Source organism: Cryptomeria japonica, chromosome 3, assembly GCF_030272615.1.
Source record: "Cryptomeria japonica chromosome 3, Sugi_1.0, whole genome shotgun sequence".
NCBI classification, from domain to species: Eukaryota; Viridiplantae; Streptophyta; class Pinopsida; order Cupressales; family Cupressaceae; genus Cryptomeria; species Cryptomeria japonica.
Window position 1 is genome coordinate 958,389,735 of NC_081407.1, and position 21,601 is coordinate 958,411,335.

Genomic DNA, 21,601 nt, shown 5'->3' on the forward strand with positions numbered 1-21,601 from the left:
CCTTGCAAGCTTTTTAAGAGTTGATTGTAATTTATTTGTAGAGCTTAGTTTCTGGAGCTGATTGTAGTTGTGTATATGTAAACTAGATTGGTGATTAATAGATTGATTCCCCTGCTTCAAGTGTGGATGTAGGCAATTGCCGAACCATGATAAATCTGTGTCTCATTGTCTATGTTGTGTGTTTTTAATTTTGTTTATCTGTTGTTTAAAATCGTTTCTTCATCCTAACAATTGGTATCAGAGTAAGGTTAGATCGTTGTTTAGATTTTGGTGGTTGAAATTCTGGAATCATGGAAGAATCGAAGATAGAGAATTTCTCTGGTCAGAGCTTCGGGTTATGGAAGGTGCAGATGGAGTCTTTGTTGATAAAGAAAGACCTTTCACTCGCGCTTGAAGGGAAAGTAAAGAAACCAGCTGGGATGGCCAATGAAGAATGAGAAAAATTGGACAAGAAGGCGAGAGCGACAATTTTTCTCTCACTGTCCAATAATGTTCTCTTCAATGTCACGAGTGATGCGACAACAAAAGATGTATGGGATAGACTCACAACCATGTATGAAATGGCATCGACTGCAAATAAAGTTTTTATTATGAAGCACTTGTACAAACTGAAAATGAAGGTTGTGCTATGGCAAACCACATCAATGAATTCAATACATTGATTAGTCAAGCGACTTCGGTGGGGATGACACAAGATGGTGAAAGCAAGGTTGTTCTATTATTATGTTCTTTACCAAGCAGTTGGGATGGCGTTGTAACAACAGTTAGCACATCTATATCCAGTAAAAATAAGTTGGTTTTTAATGATGTAGCAGCTACTCTTCTCAACGAGGATTTGAGAAGAAATAATGATAAACCTTCATCCAAGGAAGCCGTAATGGTGGTCAGCACCCAAATGGAGGTAGAAGTCATAATAGAGGTAGAAATGATTACCATAGACGTTCGAAATCAACAAAGAGATCGAAGTCTAGAAACAGAAATGGTGAATGTTGGTTTTGTGGCAAAGCTGGTCATGTGAAGAAGGATTGTAGAAACTTCAAAAGGACACAAGAGAGGGTGCGGGACAACGAAGAAAATACAGTCTATGATAAAGATGATAGTGTATTAATCCTTTCAACAACTGACACTACTTCAGATTCATGGGTGCTTGATTCTGGTGCCTCCTATCATGCTACCTCATGTCTTGAAGCATTCATTAACTACCATGAAGGTCATTTTGGCAATGTTTTCTTAGGAGATAACAAAGCTTGTGAAATTACAGGCAAAGGGGATGTATTGCTTCCATTAGAAGGTGGTAAAACATGGCTGCTCAAAGATGTTCGCCATGTCCCAAAATTGAAGCGGAATTTGATATCCGTTGGACAAATCTTTGACCGAGGTATAAATGTAAATTTTCTCCCGGATACATGGAAGGTAACTCATGGTACCATGCTGATTGCAAATGATAATAAAGTGGGAAGTCTATACATATTTAAGACTCATGGTGAAGTGGGAGCTGCAATGGTGATTGAGGACAGCAAAGCGGATCTTTGGCATCAAAGACTTGGCCATATTAGCAAGAAAGGACTCCATGTTATGCATACAAGAAATCAACGACCGGGCCTCAAACTTGTTGACTTAGCCTTTTGTGAACATTGCCTTTATGGAAAACAAAAGAGAGTCAGTTTTTTGAAAGATGGGCGTGCCACAAAGACAACACCGCTAGAGCTTGTATACTCGGATGTTTTTGGGCCTACCGAGGTAACCTCCATTGGAGGAGCTAACTATTTTGTAACTTTTCTTGATGATTGTACAAGAAAAGTATGGATTTATATGCTTTCTAGGAAATCTAAAAGTCTTTTCAAAATTTAAAATTTTCAAGGCTTTAGTTGAAAATCAGATTGGGCATAAGATTAAATGTTTACAAACTGATAATGGTGGGGAATTTTGTTCATACGAATTTGATGGTTTTTGTGTTGATAATGGGATTATAAGAATCAAGGTTGTTCCTTTCACTTCTCAAGAAAACGGCACAGCCGAGAGGATGAATAGAATAATTCTTGAAAAGGCACAATGCATGTTGTCTAATGCAGGTTTAGGCAATGGATTTTGGGCAGAAGCGTGTAACACAACGGTGTATTTAATCAACCGAAGTCTATCATCTAAATTGGATTTTGGTATTCTAGAGGAGGAATGGCAAGGAAAGAGGATTTCATACTCACATCTTCATGTGTTTGGATGCGAAGCCTTCTCGCATATACCCAAGGAAAAGCGAACCAAATTGGATCCTAAGTAACTGAAATGTATTTTTGTGGGGTATGGAGAAGAGCAATTTGGTTTCAAATTGTGGGATCCAGTTCACAAAAAGATTGTTCGCAGCAGGGATGTAGTTTTCCATGAAACCTCCTTTCCTGCACTACAAGATTCAAATAAATTAGAGACAAAATATGTCCCTATGTCTCTGTTTCAGAATTCGACTACCAGCGCTCTGCCTTTGATCTCTCATTCAGTGGGAGCTCCTATGACATCTACCTCAATTGAATATAATTCTCAGACTGAGAATGAAGAAGTAAGTGCCTATAATGAATGGTCTTCGTTCAATTCTGAAATTGGGGGTCTGCCGAATAGAGCAAATTCTCCCCAAAATAGCACTGATGTCACAAGAAATTTGGAGGAACCATGGTGGTCTGCAATTCCACGGGTTACTGCACAATATACACCACCCTATCCACCGCATTCTGCACATTGTGATTTATTTTCTCCATGGCATGTTGTGCGGCCTTCACATGCAACACACCCGCCACAATCCCCACACCCCACAGCCTGTAGTTCTCCCCACGAGCTTCCTATAGCTTCTGCACCCTCCACACAAACTCCTTGATGTCTTCCCCATGAGCTCCATGTAGGCCCTCACTCCACGGGCTCCTCACCCCATCTTCCCTTGCACTCACCTGCCTTCGTGGGCTCCCTGCCACCACCATGTGCCTAACCTACCAATGGTGATGTGGTAGCCCCCTTTCGCAGACCTAGCTCCCTACCAATACATCCAACGCAGGTAGAGAAAGATGCTTCTGGAGGTCCACTTTCCTGTGACTTGTCTGCATCCAATGTGGACAAAAATCCACAGGTCAGTAAAACTACCAGTCCAATTAAAAATGGGAGAGATATGAGTTTGCATAAACATGGATTACAAAAATTGAATGACTCTACTACTGAAACAGAGAGTCAATTGAGGAAACCAACCAGACAAAGGCGACCTCCTGCAAAGTTCTCCGATTATGATTTACTATTTTGTGAAGAAGCTGAACCTACTTTGCTCAGCTCTGATCAAACAGAGCCTGCAACATACAAAGAAGCTTGTAAAATTGCAGACCGTGATAACCGACACGCTACAATGTGTGAAGAAATGGACACACTAGTGAGAAATCAGACATGAGATTTGGTGCCACTTCCGCCTGACAGAAAGGCATTAAGAAATAAATGGGTGTATAAACTAAAAGATGAAGCCGATGGTCACAAAAGATTTCAAGCAAGACTGGTTGTAAAGGGATATGCTCAGCAACAAGACCTCGACTTCAAAGAAATTTTCTCGCCAGTAGTTAAAATGACTACCATCCAAGCAATATTGGGCTTAGTTGCAGCCTAGGATCTTGAACTTGAACAGCTGGATGTGAAGACGAAATTTCTCCATGGCGATCTTGATGAGGAACTATTTATGCATCAACCGGAAGGGTTCATTAAAAAGGGGCAGGAACACCTTTATTGCAGATTTAAACGCAGTTTGTATGGGCTTAAGCAAGCCCCCCGACAGTGGTATCTTAAATTTGACAAATTCATGATTGATCACAAGTTTACTCACAGCGAGTTTGATCCTTGTATCTATTACAAGAAGCTTCCTAATGGCGAATTTGTCATTCTTATCCTTTATGTGGATGATATGCTAGTGGCCGACACAAGCATGAGGATTGTGAGTGTACTTAAAACTCACTTAGCAAAGGAATTTTCCATGAAAGATTTAGGGGCAGAAAAGAAGATCCTAGGAATGACTATTTTTTGGGATAGAAAAAATAGAGAACTCAAACTATCTCAACAAGACTACAATAAAAAAGTCTTGGACAGATTTGGTATGGCGGATGCTAAGTCTGTCTATGTACCCTTAGCCTCTCATTTTTAGTTGTCTTCTCAATTGTGTCCTAAAACACAAGAAGATAAGGAGTTTATGGATAAAATTCCATACAAATCTGCAGTTGGAAGCCTCATGTATGCTATGGTGTCTACTCGACTGGACATTGCTCATGTTGTGGGATTGGTGAGCAGATTTATGGCCAATCCAGGCAAATCACATTGGGAGGCGGTTAAGTATATCTTGCAGTATCTCAAGGGTACATCTAATCTTTGTTTATGGTTTGGAAAGGACAGGGTAGTTTTGCAAGGGTTTACCGATTTAGATTTTGTCGGTGATCTAGACAAAAGAAAGTCTACTTCAGGTTATGCTTTCACATTTGCCAGGGCAGCGATTAGTTGGGCTTCAAAATTACAACATACAGTTGCTCAATCAACCGTGAAGGTTGAATACATAGCTCTTTCTGAAGGAGCCAAAGAGATGGTATAGTTGCAACTCTTGTTCAGCGAGTTGGGTTTGAAGCAATCAGATTTTGCTTTATTTTGTGATAACAGTAGTGCCATTTTTATGACTAAACATTAGACATCTCAGCCTCAGTCAAAACATGTTGATGTTCGCAGTCATTATGTTTGCCATATGGTTGAAGAAGGCGAATTTCATGTAGATAAAATTCATACCGACATGAATCCAGCTGATGTGCTCACTAAAGTGGTTAAGTGGGAGAAGTTTGATTTCTACCGAGCTTCTCTCGGCCTCTCCAATAACTGATAGCAGGACTTAGTGGGGGAATCTACTTGTTGCAGCAGTTCATTGGCCTTTAGTGGGAGATTGTTGGAAGTGAAGTCCAATGGACTCCTTCCATTTGCCGCCAAAACTCTTGGCTATAGGACTTCTCCTTGCAATCTCTTTAAGAACTGATTGTAATTTATTTGTAGAGGTTAATTTCTAGAGCTAATTGCAGTTGTGTATATGTAAACCAGATTGGTGATTAATAGATTGATTCCCCTGCTTCAAGTGTGGATGTAGGCAATTGTCGAACCACGATAAATCTGTGTGTCTCATTGTTTGTGTTGTGTGTTTTTAATTCTGTTTATGAAACCAACAGAAAAGGGTTCAGGATTTCCCTTGGAGACACCATCAAAGTTTAATTTCAGATGGCCCTTTGATAGGAATATACATATATATATGTATATTCCTGCCAAAGGGCTGTATGAAATTATATACTGGTTGTGCTTTAATTTTAATTATTTTTATGTGTATTCTTTAATAAAAAAAATTTATACCATAACACCCCACCTTTGCTCCCACTATAATTACATTTTTTTATCTCTTGTTTTTTAATGAAATAAAATAATTTTTATAAATTTTAAATTATATATATATATACTATAAAATATATTATTTAGACAGTTCATTAATGACATCAAGTTTCCACAATCTAGATTAGATTGCATATAATTTTTTTACATCAAAAAAATTCTACACAATCTAATGGAGAAATACAAACAATTCATTTTATATATATTTTTACAGCATATTCTTGTCACATATATAAATCAACATATGTATAAATATATACATATATAATATTTACTTAAATTTTATAAAAATATTTTATTTATTTGAAAATAATTTTATGAAAAATTAAATTACTGAGTACTAAAAAAAATAGAGACAGCAGTTTCAAAATATAGTAATTGAAGTATTTTGAACTCAGTTCATAATTTTTTTAAAAACTGTAGGTAGTAAAAAATGTCCTGTTTCCTGATAAGTATTTTGTATTTATAGAAAATATATCTTCTAATGTTTGTTTCAAATTGTATTATTAATAATTTGAACAGTGTAATGGGTGCGCTGTTGATATTGGGGGGTCTGTACCTGGTTCTGTGGGGCAAGAGCAGAGACATTATTATTATTATTTCTGAAAAAGATGAAGAAGACCAATTAATCACTTCTCAGGAAACATCAATAGATATAAAAAGGCCTCTATTACATTGATGCTCACAATCTATTTAAATTACAAGTAATAGTGCAAGAAAAACTATGCACTAATTGTATGTAAATTAGCTATTTAGTAAAAAAGTTCAGATTGATTGTTGTTATAAATATAATTGAATATAAAAATTTAAAATAAATTAAATGTGACATTTATTTAGTTAGATTTTGATAGTAAAGAAATATTGTAATATATGTTAAGAAATGATTTTCTAATGTTTTTATTTTTTGTCATGATTTAAGTGAAGATTCTTTATTCTAAAAATTCATTGTCTGTTATATCAATTTAGGTCAACGCTTGAAGAATTATTCTTCTAATTGACGAAGTTGATCTTATTGATTTCTATAGTTTGCAACCTATTTGCCTCACTTCCTTGATATTTGAACGTGGTAAGGATCAACAATGTTTATAAATACATTTGGGGAATGTATTAGATCACAAATTTCATATATGGATTGACTTAATAGCTCTAAGCATTTAGAATCAAAGACAAGAAGAAAGTATGCAATGGATAGACAATGGAATGTAAATTATCTGTATAGCTCTTATATCTCGATGTTCTTTTCACATTCCAATATGATTTCAAATGAGTTAGTGGGTATCCTTAAATCCAACAACCAAACACAAAAATCAACATAAATGCATGCTAGGTTGACTCACAACAATTACTAAGGGAGTTAGGATGGAACACGTGCCCATTTTAGAGATTTTGAATTTAAAAGTTTGGGCTGAAATTCACAGTTGTGGAATAGACTTGGGTTAGATTTGCTCCCGTTAATATAAACCGTGATGGGTAATGATAATTTTCTTAATCAAGGAACTATAGGAATTAATAATAATAATAGCAATTAGGATATGAGACAAATTAATTACAAACGAATATGCCATATATATGTTGATTATTGCATTTATGAAATACTAATTAAAGTGGACCCAAAACATAAGGGAAGAAAGTTGAGTATCCAATTTTTACTATCATATTTTGCCTCCATTGTGATATGCATGCAGACTATTAGGTAGATGCATGTCAAATTTAAATAATCAATTGACAAGTTAGAGTGAATATTTTCAAGAAGTAAAAGGATTTCCATGCAATGTAAAGTAATGGACCATTCATGAATTCTTATTCTCTTGAGCACTTCATTAAAATTGACAAAATCAAGAAAAGTAGGCAATGAGTAGCACCAGTTACACAATTTGAAAAAAAAATTAATTTTAATTTTCTTAAGAAGGAGCTATTTTCAAAAAGTAATAGAAGAGAAATGGATAATAGATTTTACCTATTAAAAAAAGTGATGCAGAGCTCTAACTATGCAGAAAAGGATGTGACTCTATAGATGGATTGATAAAAGCTCCCCTAGACATGAGAATGGGTATAGGCTTATCAACACAAAACATGGTCACAAAGGAACAATAGTGACATATGTTTCCCCTCAAATTGGATACATACATAAGATGCAAAGAATACAAGGAAATGTGTAATTTCCCTAGACTAAACACATGGCATTATCATTTAACAAATGTGCAAGCACGTACAAGCACATTTTGTACATTACAATCATAATACAATCTTGTCACAATGAATTCTTGAACTCTACAAATGTTATAAAATAATCTAATGACACTCATAGAATATGAGGTTGATGCACTAAAGGAAGGATTTATTAGACATAGGACTACGTAGTGTCATCATTATGGCACTAGGACCAAGCATAGTTGAGAATTATTCTCCTATCCACAATTAGGGTATTCTCAATGACAATTCAATCAATTAATAGGATTGGAAATAATGGTTGTCACAATTATTTCATGAACCCATTAGGAAACTGGATACTAAATTATGTCTTGACTTGATTACATTTTATTTCATATTTGAAACATTGTTCAATTTTACTTATTAATTTTTATACTCTCATGTGCCATAACCATTCTCTTCATTTCAAATAGACTAGTGAGAATGTCCACTCGATTCCTATTCTAACCCTCACTCCTAAAACATGAAGGATGAAAAAAATATTCACTATGACCCTTAGGAATGGAAAATAATGGTTATGTAATGCCACATCATTAAATCATAAAAAATTACAAATTAAAAATAAAAAGAAAACATTTTCATATATCTTCTCACAAAATAAAGTGATCAAATATAATCTAAATTTAAAAATTTTCAATTTTTAATAATTATATATCGTGAACCATACAATTTAAAGATTCACCATTGATGAAACTTGGAGCTTTTTCAACAAAAATAAAAATGCACTCAAGAAAAAAACAAGTTCCCTTTTGTTCTAAAGGAGAAGGCGAGTTCAATTTTATAAAAGGAAAATACCTTGTTTTTAAGGATACAACAAACCAATGAAAGAACTCCCAAAGATGAGCCATGCAACAAGACATTTCTAATTTATTTATCCAACTCCTTTTCTCCAACTTAAAAATATAGAGCACTCATTGTTAGGAGAGTAGATATTGTATGCGTCAATTCATGTATCCTTTGAGTGTATGAAATATTAAATCTCCACATTGACTACTTGTTTTTGTCGTATGTAAAATTCATCTATCAAATCAATTAGAAACAAAGGAAATCATGATTCCCTATCTAATCAAAGAATTCTAAATAAACCAATGAAATAACACAATCAAGCAAATAGGAATGCATAATTATCAATTAAAACTTTATATTCCATGACTGCATATTGCTTCCATTGTTCTTCTCTTCTTTGTGGTATGGTGGCTCTCAGATATTGCCTTGACAACCTGCAAATGACACAAAGATTCAAAGTTCATGATTCATAGTAATTGTCTAGGATTCATAGGAGGATTGAAAATGGAGATTGAATGCTCAATTTATAGATTATTGGAGAGGATTGATTGAAAGGTGGAACAAATTGATCAAGAGGTGGAACTTAGGTGAGCTCACATGCTGATTGATAGTTGAACTATTGATTTGGAGGTGGAACTCAATTGATTGAATGGATAAATGAGTTAACTGATTGAGAAAAAACTGATTGAAAGATGAAAAAGAATGATTGGAGGAAATAAAAAGGAGGAGATAGTTAACTGATTGAAAGTTGATTGAGAGCTTTATTTAGAAAAAGCTAACTAAAAGATAGAAATAGGAATTCAAGAGATAATTGAATTAATTAATTAATTGATTGAATTAATTAATTTAGCATGTGCTTGAACTTTGACTTAGATTTTCAATTTAATCTTTGCATGAGAATTAATTCAAATATTGAATTTATTTTAAATTCAATTTAGTATTTGAATATATTTAGAACTTGACTTTGATTTTCAATTTGATTTTTGAAATCATGCACATGTATTTGGAATTACAAGAAATTAGAAGAATTAAATGAAATTAGAATTTGGGAACTTGAAATTAGAAATTAGAAGAATAATTAGTTAATCAAATAATTTAAAGAAACTATTTAATTATTTAGAAATGAATTTAATTAAATAATAAGGATTATTTAAATTAAAGGAATTAAATCACAATTAATTAAATAATTAATATTTAGAAGAGGGTTAATGATCAAATGATTGGAGATATAAATTGAGAATGAATTTATTTAAATAATAAAGATTATTTAAATTGAAGGATTAATCACAATTCATTAAACAATAAATATTTAATTAATATTAGAAAATGGTTAAAATGATTAAATGATATGATAGAATTAGAAATGAATTAATTAGTAAGATTACAAGGAAACATGAATTAGAAGAATAAGATTAATTTAACTTAATTAAAGAATTAAAGAATTATTTAATCACTTAGAGGAATAATTAGTACGTGATCAATGAGACATTTTTAGGTGTCTACATTTGCCCCTTTTTGAGACAAAGCCTGAATGACATTGTTTCAAAGAAAACGAAAAAATTATGCCCTAGTATGCCTTGGTACCACTATATAGTATAAATATGCCCCCTCGGAAAAGGTGGTCAAAAAATTCAGAAATTGAGACCATATTTTTTATATCAGTATAATGACTAATCGTGTGAAGTTTCATGCATTTTCGAGATCGTTTGAGTAGCCTACGAGTTGTTTGAAATTGGCAGGGACTACGAGCGTCGGAGTGAGAAAAAAACCCTAATTTTGAGCTATAAATAGAGATTTTAGCCTTTCATTTGCTCATTTGCATTGGGGTGAGTTCTTAGAGATCCTTGCGAGGTTTTTGCTTTCTTGTGAGTATTTAATCATCATGGTTGGCTATAGGGCACAAGTGCACTTGTCTGACCGAGTACGTTCTTATCAGAGACCTCCGGGGACTAGCGGCATGGCATTTTTCTAGATTTTTGCCTGTTTTTTACAATTTTTTCAAAATTTCTCTAGAGACCTAATTTTTATTCATCACACATTCGCCTGTCGGTTTTTACACATTAGTGCTAAGTGTTATGCAAATGCTATAAATGTACCACAAAAGCTTAAGTGTTACGCATAGGTGCTTAGTGTTACGCATTCACTTTTCTGTTTATGCATTAGTTGTAAATGCTACACATTCATTGCAATTGTCACACATACACATTAATTATACTGCAATGGTGTTAAATGTCACCCATAAGTGTTTAACTTTATGCATTCATTGGTAATTGAATTTTTGTCATGCGTTTGATAATTTCTTGTAATCTTGTTATCCGATATCTGACATTTTCAATATTTTCTCTGTGCAGGAGAATATTGGAGTGTTATACTATCGACAGAGAAAACCTAGTGGACTTGATCTTCGAGCTGATTTACTTGATGAGGAGATTGCACATATCCGACATCTAGGACTATATCATGTTTTACATTTGCCAGAGGTTACAACCAATAGGGCCTTGATTACAACGTTAGTAGAGCAGTGGCATTTTGAGACATGCTCCTTCCATCTTCCTACTAGTGAGGCATCCATTACCTTAGAGTATGTTTGGCGTATACTACACATTCCCATTCATGGTGCGAGAGTTGTCTATGATCATGACGATGGCGTTGCTGGACTGTGTGCCCTTTTTGAGTGTGAGGAGCAGGATTTACAGATCAGTGGTCATTATGATCCCTTGGGCTCGATTGGACTATGATGATCTGACTATCGTATTGTGCAGTATCGTAGGTGGTTTGTTGATTCCTGACAGATGTGGTCATGGCTTTCCAGTTGGATGGGGCAAACTGCTCCATGATATGATTGTTCATCATCAAGTATACGCTTGGGTTCCTTTTCTTTTAGCCATGGTTTATTATCAGATGCACGACATTGTATACCTGGGATACGGATCTACCAGTTGTGATGTGACATTGCTCCAAACTTGGGCGTGGGAGCACATTTCTATCTCAAGACTAGTTATTCATGTTGACTTGCATCCTGATGACCCTTATGCATATAGATACACACCTGGTATTAGACATAGGGGATTGGGTAACACCTTGTACTGGTGACATCAGCTTGATATCTTGCAGCATTTTATTTGGAGACCATTTTAGATTGCCCCAGTTGGGCAGATGATGCACAACACTTGCCTTTTTGCAGACAACAAAGATATCTTATTGGGAGGACCATTGAGACTCAGAGGATTATTGAGATGTGTCTTCCAAGATGGGTACTCAGACAGTTTGGAGAGATACATGTGACACCTGTTGTTACAACGTACTTTGCTCATGTTTCACATGAGGTTTTTGATCGGGGTGTATGCATACAGCCACATGTTGTTGCTGCCGAGTTTGATGTTCTTCAGGAATTACCGTGGGGATGGAGTGCAGGTGCAACAGATCCAGAGACTACTCCTGAGTATGATGCATGGTGGGCCAGACATAGTCCTATTCCACTGATTGATCTAACTATCTTGATCACAGCACAACAGATATGACATCCTAGACAACGACTGAGGATCGACATGGAAGAGAGGAGAGGAGATGACAGGGGTGAGGAGGGAGGAGGAGGAGAGGAGGGTGGAGGAGATGAGGGAGGAGATGAGGACGTAGACATTGGTGGAGACACCAAGTCTATGAGCAACGGAGATGACGATGATTCTTCAGAGTCATCGAGTAGTGAGGATGGGGATGATGATGATATGCCAGAGCTAAAGGATGTGTCTATTACAGAGGGGGGAGGAGGAGAGGGTAGTGATGGAGATGATGATGATCCGCAGATTCTCAGAGCGCGGATCCAGAGTTTAGAGGATGAGGTTGCTAGACTTAGGCAACGATGAGATACTGAGCGGGAGGCATTTCGCAGAGACTATGGTGCATTAGAGACCGAGAGAGATCGTCTCCAGAGGGAAAGAGATGAGGCAGTCAGACGATCGTAGATGATTCAAGCTGCCTATGATCAACATTTTGCTCCAAGTATCGATGCACACAGACAGTCTGACAGACTCTACTACGCTACACAGGAGGCTTTTTATTATTGACAGCTCTACTATGACACTGTACCTAAGGGATAGAGAGCTCCTAGATTTAGTGAGGTTAGAGGTCATTCTGGTTCCAGTAGGACTTCTACACAGAGGACCAATAGTGGTGGTGTTATGGGTCCACCTCGACATCCTGGGGCAAGATCTAGCGGGCAGGATCCACCTGTTGACAGATGCAGTGTTGGTTGAGACATTTAGATCATGCTATCTGAGCCTTTGGGATTATTTTATGTATTCAGACACATTACCATTTTTGAGTTATATATATATGATATGCAGTTTTTGGCGGTGATCTATTATGCCTTGTTTTCTATATATGTTGTATGATGATATGAGTTATGCAGTGTATGTTTATATGATTTATGATGTAATATTATGAATGCAATGGTTTCTACATGATTTCTATTTGATATATAAATAGTGTTATGAATGTAATGGTTATTGAATGAAATTTAAACTAGATGAATGCAACTTAAAACTATATGGATGCACTTTTAAAACTATATGGATGCAATTTAAACTATATGGATGCAACTTTTGTTTTTGTATGATAATGCCAGAATATTCTTTTAACTCAGATGGACCTTGAAGAAATGTTAGTAAGATGAAAGAAAGAAGAGATTGATGAAAAAATAATGTTAGAAAAGAAAATGACTTAGAAAGAAGACGAGAAATCAACAAACTATCAATAAACAAGTGAGGTGAGAATGAGAATGAATGATTCACGAACCTGTGTCATTATTTATTGCACAATATTGTTACTACTTATCAGGTTGCCATTAGTTTTATGTCAAAGTTATTATATATACTCTAGTCGGTTACTACTACAGAGATATTCAGCCGGTATGCACAGTCTAGTCAGTTATAGAAGAAAGTAGTCTCAGAGCGTAGTATACACCGAGCTGTCTACCAAGTATCATTCCATGTCTACTGAGCAGCAAAGATGACACACCGAGTTGATATACACTGAGTGAAACATGTTACTAGATTCATTGAACCTAGACATACATATGAAAAAGTGTTACAAGATCGAGGAACATCTAACCATTATCACATTGGAAATTGCACTTAAAAAATGTGTATGATTTTGAGGTCATCTAACCAATGAAGTATTTTGCATGGTTATTCATTCGATAAAACATGTTTGTAAGATCAAAACAATGAAAGGATCACCGTCATAAGAGATATATTTATACAACATGGATTAAGATTAGAAATATACATGTAGCATGACAGAAAGAAAGATATAGAGATATATGAAGAAAGACATGTGAAAAAGAACCAAGTGTTATGACTATTACAGAGACACAGAGGTCACCAAGAAGGATTTCAGAGAACAATCAAAGAACAAAGTAAACAGAAGGGTTTACCGAGTTACTATATGGGTTACCGAGGTATGCTATAAGCAAGGTAATCTTATTCTGAGCATATAGAATCTGCTATAACATTTCAGAAGTAAAGTTGCTGATAATTGTAATGATTTTATTGTAATATTGTGAAGTTGTAAGAAAAACCTTTAACAAGGTAAAAGACTCTAATCAAGTCTATAAATTGTAAAGCCTCTAACCAGGTGCAACATTTTGATTAAGTGTTGTAAAATTCTTTAGCAAGGTAGATCTAACAGATCTTGTTACTCCTAACAGGGTAAGCTATCAGAAATAGCTAAACATGTAGCTCTAACCGAGCAACCTTTATTATTGCAGTAGTGAAGTTGTGGGTGCCATCCCCACTGCAGTTTTTCTCTCTAACCAAGAGTTTCTGTGTAGCCAAAATATATGTGTTATGGAGTGAATCATGTATGATTGTTATCTATTTGTTTTAGCTTTATATTATGTTACTGCATTATTCGGTTTATGCATAACAGTAAAGTTATTATTGAAGAAAAGTTTTGAAGTACTGATTCACCCCTCCCCTCTCAGTACATTAGCTTTCCATATTGGGCCTAACAATTGGTATCAGAGCTTGAATCTTGGAAAAGGGTTTAACTGTCTAAAGAGAAAGATCTTATCAATGGAAGGCTATAAACAATCTCAGAGGATTGTGTATCTGCAAGAAGAGCTAGGTCATGCTAATCAAGTAATTGCAGACATGCAAAGACAAATGCAAAAATCTCTGAAAGTGAGAAGAAGATTATCTAATGATCTACAGGACTCTCAAGAGTTAGTGGAACAAATTGAGACATCATCTGAGAACAGTATATCTGAAGAAACTGAAGAAATGATTGGAGTATTGAGAGAAAAGAACAAAGCACTGGCTGATCAACTAAAAGCAATGAAAAGAGAACATGAACATTTCAGCACACAAATGACTAAAAATCTTGATGCATTAAGGATAGCCAACGATAAAGTAAGAGATCTACAAAGAGAGAAACAACAACTTGAAGTCTTAGTATCTGATAAGAATGATGAAATCACAAGGTTGACTGGAATTCAACAAAATCTGTCAGATCAACTAGGTTATGCACATCATGAAGCAAATATGAAGGATGATGAGAATCAAGCATTGAAACTTGAAGTATCAAGGTTGACCGATGAACTTGAAACAGAGAAGAAATCCAAAGAAACACTGAAGAAGAGTTATGAAGCATCAAAGATGTTGGATGAGCAACTGAATACAAGAAGACCCAACAAAGATGCAGGACTCGGTTACAAAGGAAAAGACTCTACCGAGAAGGGAACTAATACTATCAAGAGAGGAGAATCATCAAAGCAAGCTGGATTCAAGAAGAAAATCAAAGGAAATAAGCCTATTTGCAACTAATGTGGAAATCAAGGTCATACTGCCAACATGTGCCAAATCAGAAAAGGTAAGCAACCAAATGTCACTAAGTCCAATGGTTATTGTTACAATTGCAATAAATATGGTCACACATCTAAACAATGTAGGACAAAGTCTGTAAACAATTATCATAAGGCAAAATTCAAAGGGTTTTGTAAAAACTGCAATAGATATGGACATAGTACCGAGAAGTGTTGGTTTAAGCAAAAGAACTATATGTGGTCTGCACACCGAGCAAATGTTAGAGGTTACCGAACTCACACAAATCCTTACCAATAGTATTCTGCAGTACCATGGGATTACAATACAAGGATATGGTGTGAATGTTGTGGAAGATATGAACATATAAGTGCCAACTATTTTATAAGGTTTGGGATGTACAACCGAAGATCATGGAGAAATCCTGGTATGGCATGTTTTCATTGTCACAAAGTTGGACACTTAGCTGGAGATTGCAGAGATCAACCTAGAAAAGACACTAAGGAAATAAAAGACAAATTAAAGATGATTTGGAAAAAGAAGGAAATTGTGTCAAATGAAGAAAGCACCTTACCTACCGAGTTAGGTGCTCCTATTCCAAATTAATCGGTAAAGGTATGAAGGGACTGCATTATCTCAAAGTTAAATCTTAACAGTTCCTATTTTATTATGTACTTAATTCAAAATCTACATAATTAAGATGTAATAGTAAGTTTGAAATTCTATCAAAGTCTTTTGAAGCACTTTACGGGAAACTTGTCAAGTCGGTGAATACAGGAAACCTGTCAAGTCGGTAAATGAAGGAAGTTTAGTTACTCAGTTAAAACAAAAAAGGAGAGTAAATCGGTTAAATAGAATTGAGTGCATTTAATGTTTTTGACCTAACCTACACGGAGCCTGATAAGGCATATTGTGTACTTAAAAGCATTTTCATGGTCATTTTCAACTCACCAAGTTTTCGAGAGAGTAGAGCAAAGCGAATCTAAGGTGATCAAACCTCCTACAAAGCAAATTTAAGGTATTTACATCAATCTCAATGCATTGTTAAGTTGGTTTATCGATCTTATCAAGTTGCTATTATTTGCTAAGTGTTAAGCGTTTGTCGTTTCAAATCCTGAAACCCTAAGGATCCTTTGTTAGCTTTTATTTGAAATCTAAAATGGCGCCTAAGATCCAAGATCCCATTGTTGTCAAGAGTGCAGAGAAGCCCTCACTAAAATACTCTTTGACTCCCAAAGTTGCATCTGAACCGGATGACAAAACCGCATTTTCACTCATCCTGGATAGAGTGTTATTAGTCGAGGATGTGAGATTCTTCACCAAATGTCATGTTGAAGAACTCGATCATGTTGAAATCAAAGACACCTATGATGAGTTATGTACCGATGGTAAATTGAATAGCAAGTATGAGCACATTAAGTTCAAGGGATTAACTGAAGCCCTAACCTATCCTCGTGTGTTCAAACCCCAGTGGGTCAAGTTTGTTCTGAGTAGAGTTCACGATGATTTCATGTGGCTAGAAGAGCAACCATTTAAGATTACCAAGGAAATCATTAATCTGATTACCGGTTATCCTATTTATGATCATGCCTGAGCCCAAAAGATGATATCACAGAAGGAATTGATCAGTTTAACCAGAGTGGAATCAAATCGTAGAGGATTGAAATTGAACAATGTCACAAATGAAGAACTAAAATTTGCCATAAGAGTAATAGGTTACTGTTTCTTCCAATCAGCAAGGGAAAATAGTGTACCCTGTGCAGCAGTAGACCTAGCATACAAAATTGTGAAAAAGGGAATGAAAATTGATCTATGTGAGGTGTTGCTGAAGAACCTGTTTGAGAATTTGAACACCATCAGGAAGCCAAAGAAGAAGAACTCGGCTAATACACTAAAGTTTGGATCATTACTTGTATGCATGTTTTTCTATTTTAAAAAATTCTTTCCATCAGTCGGTAAAGTTGTTTGGGAACTACATCGACCAATCACCCAGCAGATATATGACTTCATCAAGAAGTTAGGTGATAATTTCAATGATATTATGGATGATTACTTCAGTAAATTTTAAGAAAAAATGCATAACAGGTACCGGATTCCACCTCAGCTAGTGGAGAAATACAAAAATGACATGTTTTGAAGTTGACACTAATTACTGTTATGTGAATGCTGTGGAACCAAGAACTCAATCTTTGTCACCGATGGGTTACGAGATTGATTTTGACATCACACAACAACAAATTGATGCATTTCTTACATTGCCAAGACATGCTATCGAGCTAAGGTATGGAACCTATGAGGAAGTAAAGGAAAAAGTAAAAATGAGCATTGTAGTACCCCAAAGCTACAAGAAAGACAACAAAGATGATAAAGGCATTATCAGAGAAATTCGGAGAAGACTCTTCCTCTACACCTGTCAAAGGCACCATTGCCATTACCAAAGAGGAATCTGAAGCCCAAGAGGCAGCTATAACATTGAGCACCAAATTGCCTAAGGGAAAAGTGTTGAAGAGAAAGAAACAGGACACATCAAAGGCCTCACCGACTCCACCTCCAAAGCGACCTAACACTAGAGCATCTGCAGCTTCACTGAGTAATAAAAAAAAGAGTGTTACTATTCCCAAGGTAACAAAGACCTACAAGAAATCTACTCGGAGACTCATTTTGGCAAAAGAGTCTAGTGATACCGAATCAGAGGATGCAAGCAAATTTCAGATTGTCAAGAGCAAGAAGGTAAATGTACATAATGTTGAAAACTTTTGTGCTAATCTGAAAGAATATGGAGGATTTGGATCATTCAGATATGTAAAGTATGAAACCAGAAATAATGATGAGAAGAAACAAATTGAAGAAGTTGTCATCTACACACTTCTAAAATTCTGATTGGCTCCATTGGAACTAGCTAAGTCACTTCCGAATGAACTTTATTTGCATATTGATAATAGGTGGAAGTATGCAATGGACTCAGAGAAACGGATCAGAGAAAGAAGTCTGGTACATCTCTTTCCTGACATGTTAGTAGCTGAAATAAACGAACATCTGACAACCTACAACTCAAAGTTTCTTGTCAAATAGAGAGCCTTAAAACTGATGAATGGGCTATATATTGAAGTGGAAAATGAGACAAAAGCAAAGTGGTAGGAAATCTTTAAAATCAAGGATGTCGGTGAGCAAGCTACAGTTGAAATTGTTGATGTCATCGAGCAAGATCCTGATGTTACCGAGAAAGACCCTACTGACACCATTCAAATAGATGAAGATGTCATGGATACAGAGGCACCGGAACAGGAAATGATAGAAGGCAATGCATATGCAAAACTTGTATCTAGTGAATCAGTCTTGGAACAAGTTCAGCCTTATCCACCGGTCAAACAACCTATCTCAACTGAAACCCCTCATGACACAGATCAAGGCACCGAAGGCCACAAGTCTACAACAGGAGAAGGTACTACTCAAGAACAAACATCTCAAGCACCTTCTAGCACTGATAATGTTGCAACTGAGACACCGAGTACCGAGACACCAAAGGACTCTACAGAGGCTAAATAAATCGATCAAAGTGTTGCCTCTACCAAGCAACCTACTGAGGGTCGTCAAGCCTCACAAGCCATTGTCTTAGTTCCATCAGTAAAAGGTAAAGAAAAGAAAATGAAAAAGCATAGTTTTAAAGTTGATTTGTCAAAACCAATAGTGTTGCCCAATATAGATATATCAAAATTAAAGGGGCAAGCACTCATTGATTTCGGTGAACTATGCAAAGAAAAGGCCGAACAAGAGAAGCAAATGGCGATTCAAAAGAAAAATAAAGTACTTCAGAAGGTGAAAGCACTCTTAATAGATATGCTACCTAAAGCTACAGTGTCAACAAATGCAGCCATCCACATTCAACTGGATGAACTCCTAACAAAGATAGAGACATCTGGAGTAGATGCATCAGAGTATTTGAGCAAGCTAAAAGACAAAGAGCTCACTGCAAAAATGATAGAAGAGGTATAGAAAGCTATAGCTATTAGCAAAGTTAAACTTGTCAAATTTATTGCTGAGTTGACTCCTCAACTCAAGCACATTCTTTATTTATTTCAGAAACTCTGCACATTTTCTTTATTCATTAAAGACATTAAGAATAAAACAGAGGCAATTGAGAAAGAGATCATTGATATCTCAAATAAGTTGACCACAGAGCCAAATTCAGTTCAAAATTTCTATACAAGGTTACAACAACTCATGGCTCAACAATTGGACCTAAGAAATGAAGAACACAAGATCAGGATGGACATAATGACACTTCAGACATTATTCCTTCCTCATATTTCATTTGTCCAAGAACAGATCAACCGAGCCACTTCCTTATCTACTACACAAGTGGGAAGCACTCTAGATGGCTTAATATCATTATTGGCTGATATTCAAGCACATAATTCTTTAATAGACAGTGTAAAGATTGCACTCTCTGTCGCTCTCACCGAAGCACGGACCAAGTACAAATCCATTTTTGACCAATTACCACTCTCGAATGGTAATTAAGTTTTGATGTTTGTCAAAAAGGGGGAGTGATACAGTATTGGGGGAGTGTAGTATTCAAAGTATCAAACAAAAGGAGTATAGTATATAGGGGGAGTATACCAAGCAGAGTAAGCAGAGTATCCAAGAGCAGTGAATCGAGCAGTAAACATAACAGTAAGCAAAGAACAAGAACAGATCACCGAGCATGCAAAATCAGAGTTTTGTACAAGTATATTGATAAGGGGAGTATATCTTCATTGACTATTGTATATACTGTTAGTATAGTCAAATTTTGCAAGTATATAGATTATTGAGTTATAACATTAAAAGTAGTTTTTGTCAAACATCTCAACTAATGTCAAAAGGGGAGATTATTACTGTAAAGCAGAAAAATTGAACCCTGGTCGTTCTCCCCTCCCCAACTCCAAGGAGAGAGAAGGGAGAGTCACTAGGGTTGATGGTTTTCACTTAGGGGAGACTTTACATTCAAAAGAGGGGTTGAAACCCACAAGATCCAATCCCACGCAATGCAAGATTGGATTCTAAATGAGTTTCAAGGGTTGTGACATCAAGGATACCCTCTTTTGTAAATAAATGTAGATAGAATGATTGAACTAGGAATGCATGTAAAGTAGGAAAGATTCGCTTATAAACAGAGATAGGGATATAGGATGAAGCTGCGGACCTGGAATTAGAAGTAAAATGTCGAGACGGTGCTGTTCTGCAAATTTGAGTGAAAGTTGACGGGACGATGGCGCTCGGCGTGCACACGGTCCTCCGAAAAATCCGCGAAACGAAGGTGGATCTGTTCGTCTCTACACAAGGATTCCAGATCTTCAATTACAGCCGCATACCTGCAACCTACACACAGAAAAGAGAGGACGATTGGGGGGTTAGGGATGAGGGGTTTGCCTTTAGGTCAAACCCCGGTTTTGGAATTAACCAAGAAATGAGAATGTTGTAAATGTAAATGTTTGTAATGTAAACAAGTACTGATACCTTGTTGTAAGAATGTTTGTATTCTTACATGCGAAGGTGTAAATGTTGTTGTATGTAATGTGTTGTAAGTGATCTCCTCTTCAATGGTTGAATCCTTGTCTTGAATGCAACACTTAGCCTTGAATGGAGACTTAGAATGATCAATTTCTTGAAGGAATGCTTGAATGCTTGAATGCTTGAATGTTTGAATATTGCTTTCGCCTCCTCTTTTCCATCTACCAAAATGGGAGAGGAAATGTAGTTTATATACTTGTCAATTAGGGCTGATAGACTGATTTTCCCGACCTTAGGCTGACCAGGAAGATTATTTTCCAATTTGCAAACTTAAAGACCCGAAGCCCCATAAGAGACCAGGCCCAAAATAGGGTCAGCGACCAGGGCGCTGGGCACCATGGTCCCACCTCCAGGGACAGCGGGGTGCAAGGAGGATCAGGCTAGGGTGCTGAAAAATGTAGTTTTTGGTGTCGTGAACAAGTTTCGGGGTCTCCATTCAGGTTCCGTGTTGCGTCACCATCGTGAAGACCCAAATGCAGTCGAAATTGCAAGTGTCACAATTTTAGGACGCTACATTTAGCCCCCACTTTAGCGGGAGTATAAGCGTATGCTCATACTTCCGGTAAAGTACAAGGAAACAACATTGAAAAACTTTCACCACGTCAAGGAGGCAAGATACACTAAGCCCCCAGTGGACTAAGGATCTTACGACTTCGATTGACAAAGTAAAAGGGAAGATCACGAGGGAGAACCATGACTGTCAGTAGTAAGGTTCCCTCACTATGAGTCATGCAAGAAAGATATCAAAAATTTTCAAGGCAAAGCTAAGTTTGTCAAGAAATTTTCAAGTATCTTGAAAAGATATGGAC

General features: G+C 36.2%; 1 protein-coding gene across 1 annotated transcript in view; it reads left to right on the plus strand.

The window, feature by feature from the left end:
* LOC131035586 (WAT1-related protein At5g47470) overlaps positions 1–6,257 on the plus strand; it is a 57,698-nt gene extending 51,441 nt beyond the window's left edge. The window contains exon 7 of the mRNA XM_057967316.2: positions 5,944–6,257. Within this exon, the coding sequence (XP_057823299.2) occupies positions 5,944–6,100 (157 nt within the window). The 3' untranslated portion in view covers positions 6,101–6,257. The remainder of the gene's footprint in view (positions 1–5,943) is intronic.
* The last annotated feature ends 15,344 nt before the right edge of the window (positions 6,258–21,601 follow it).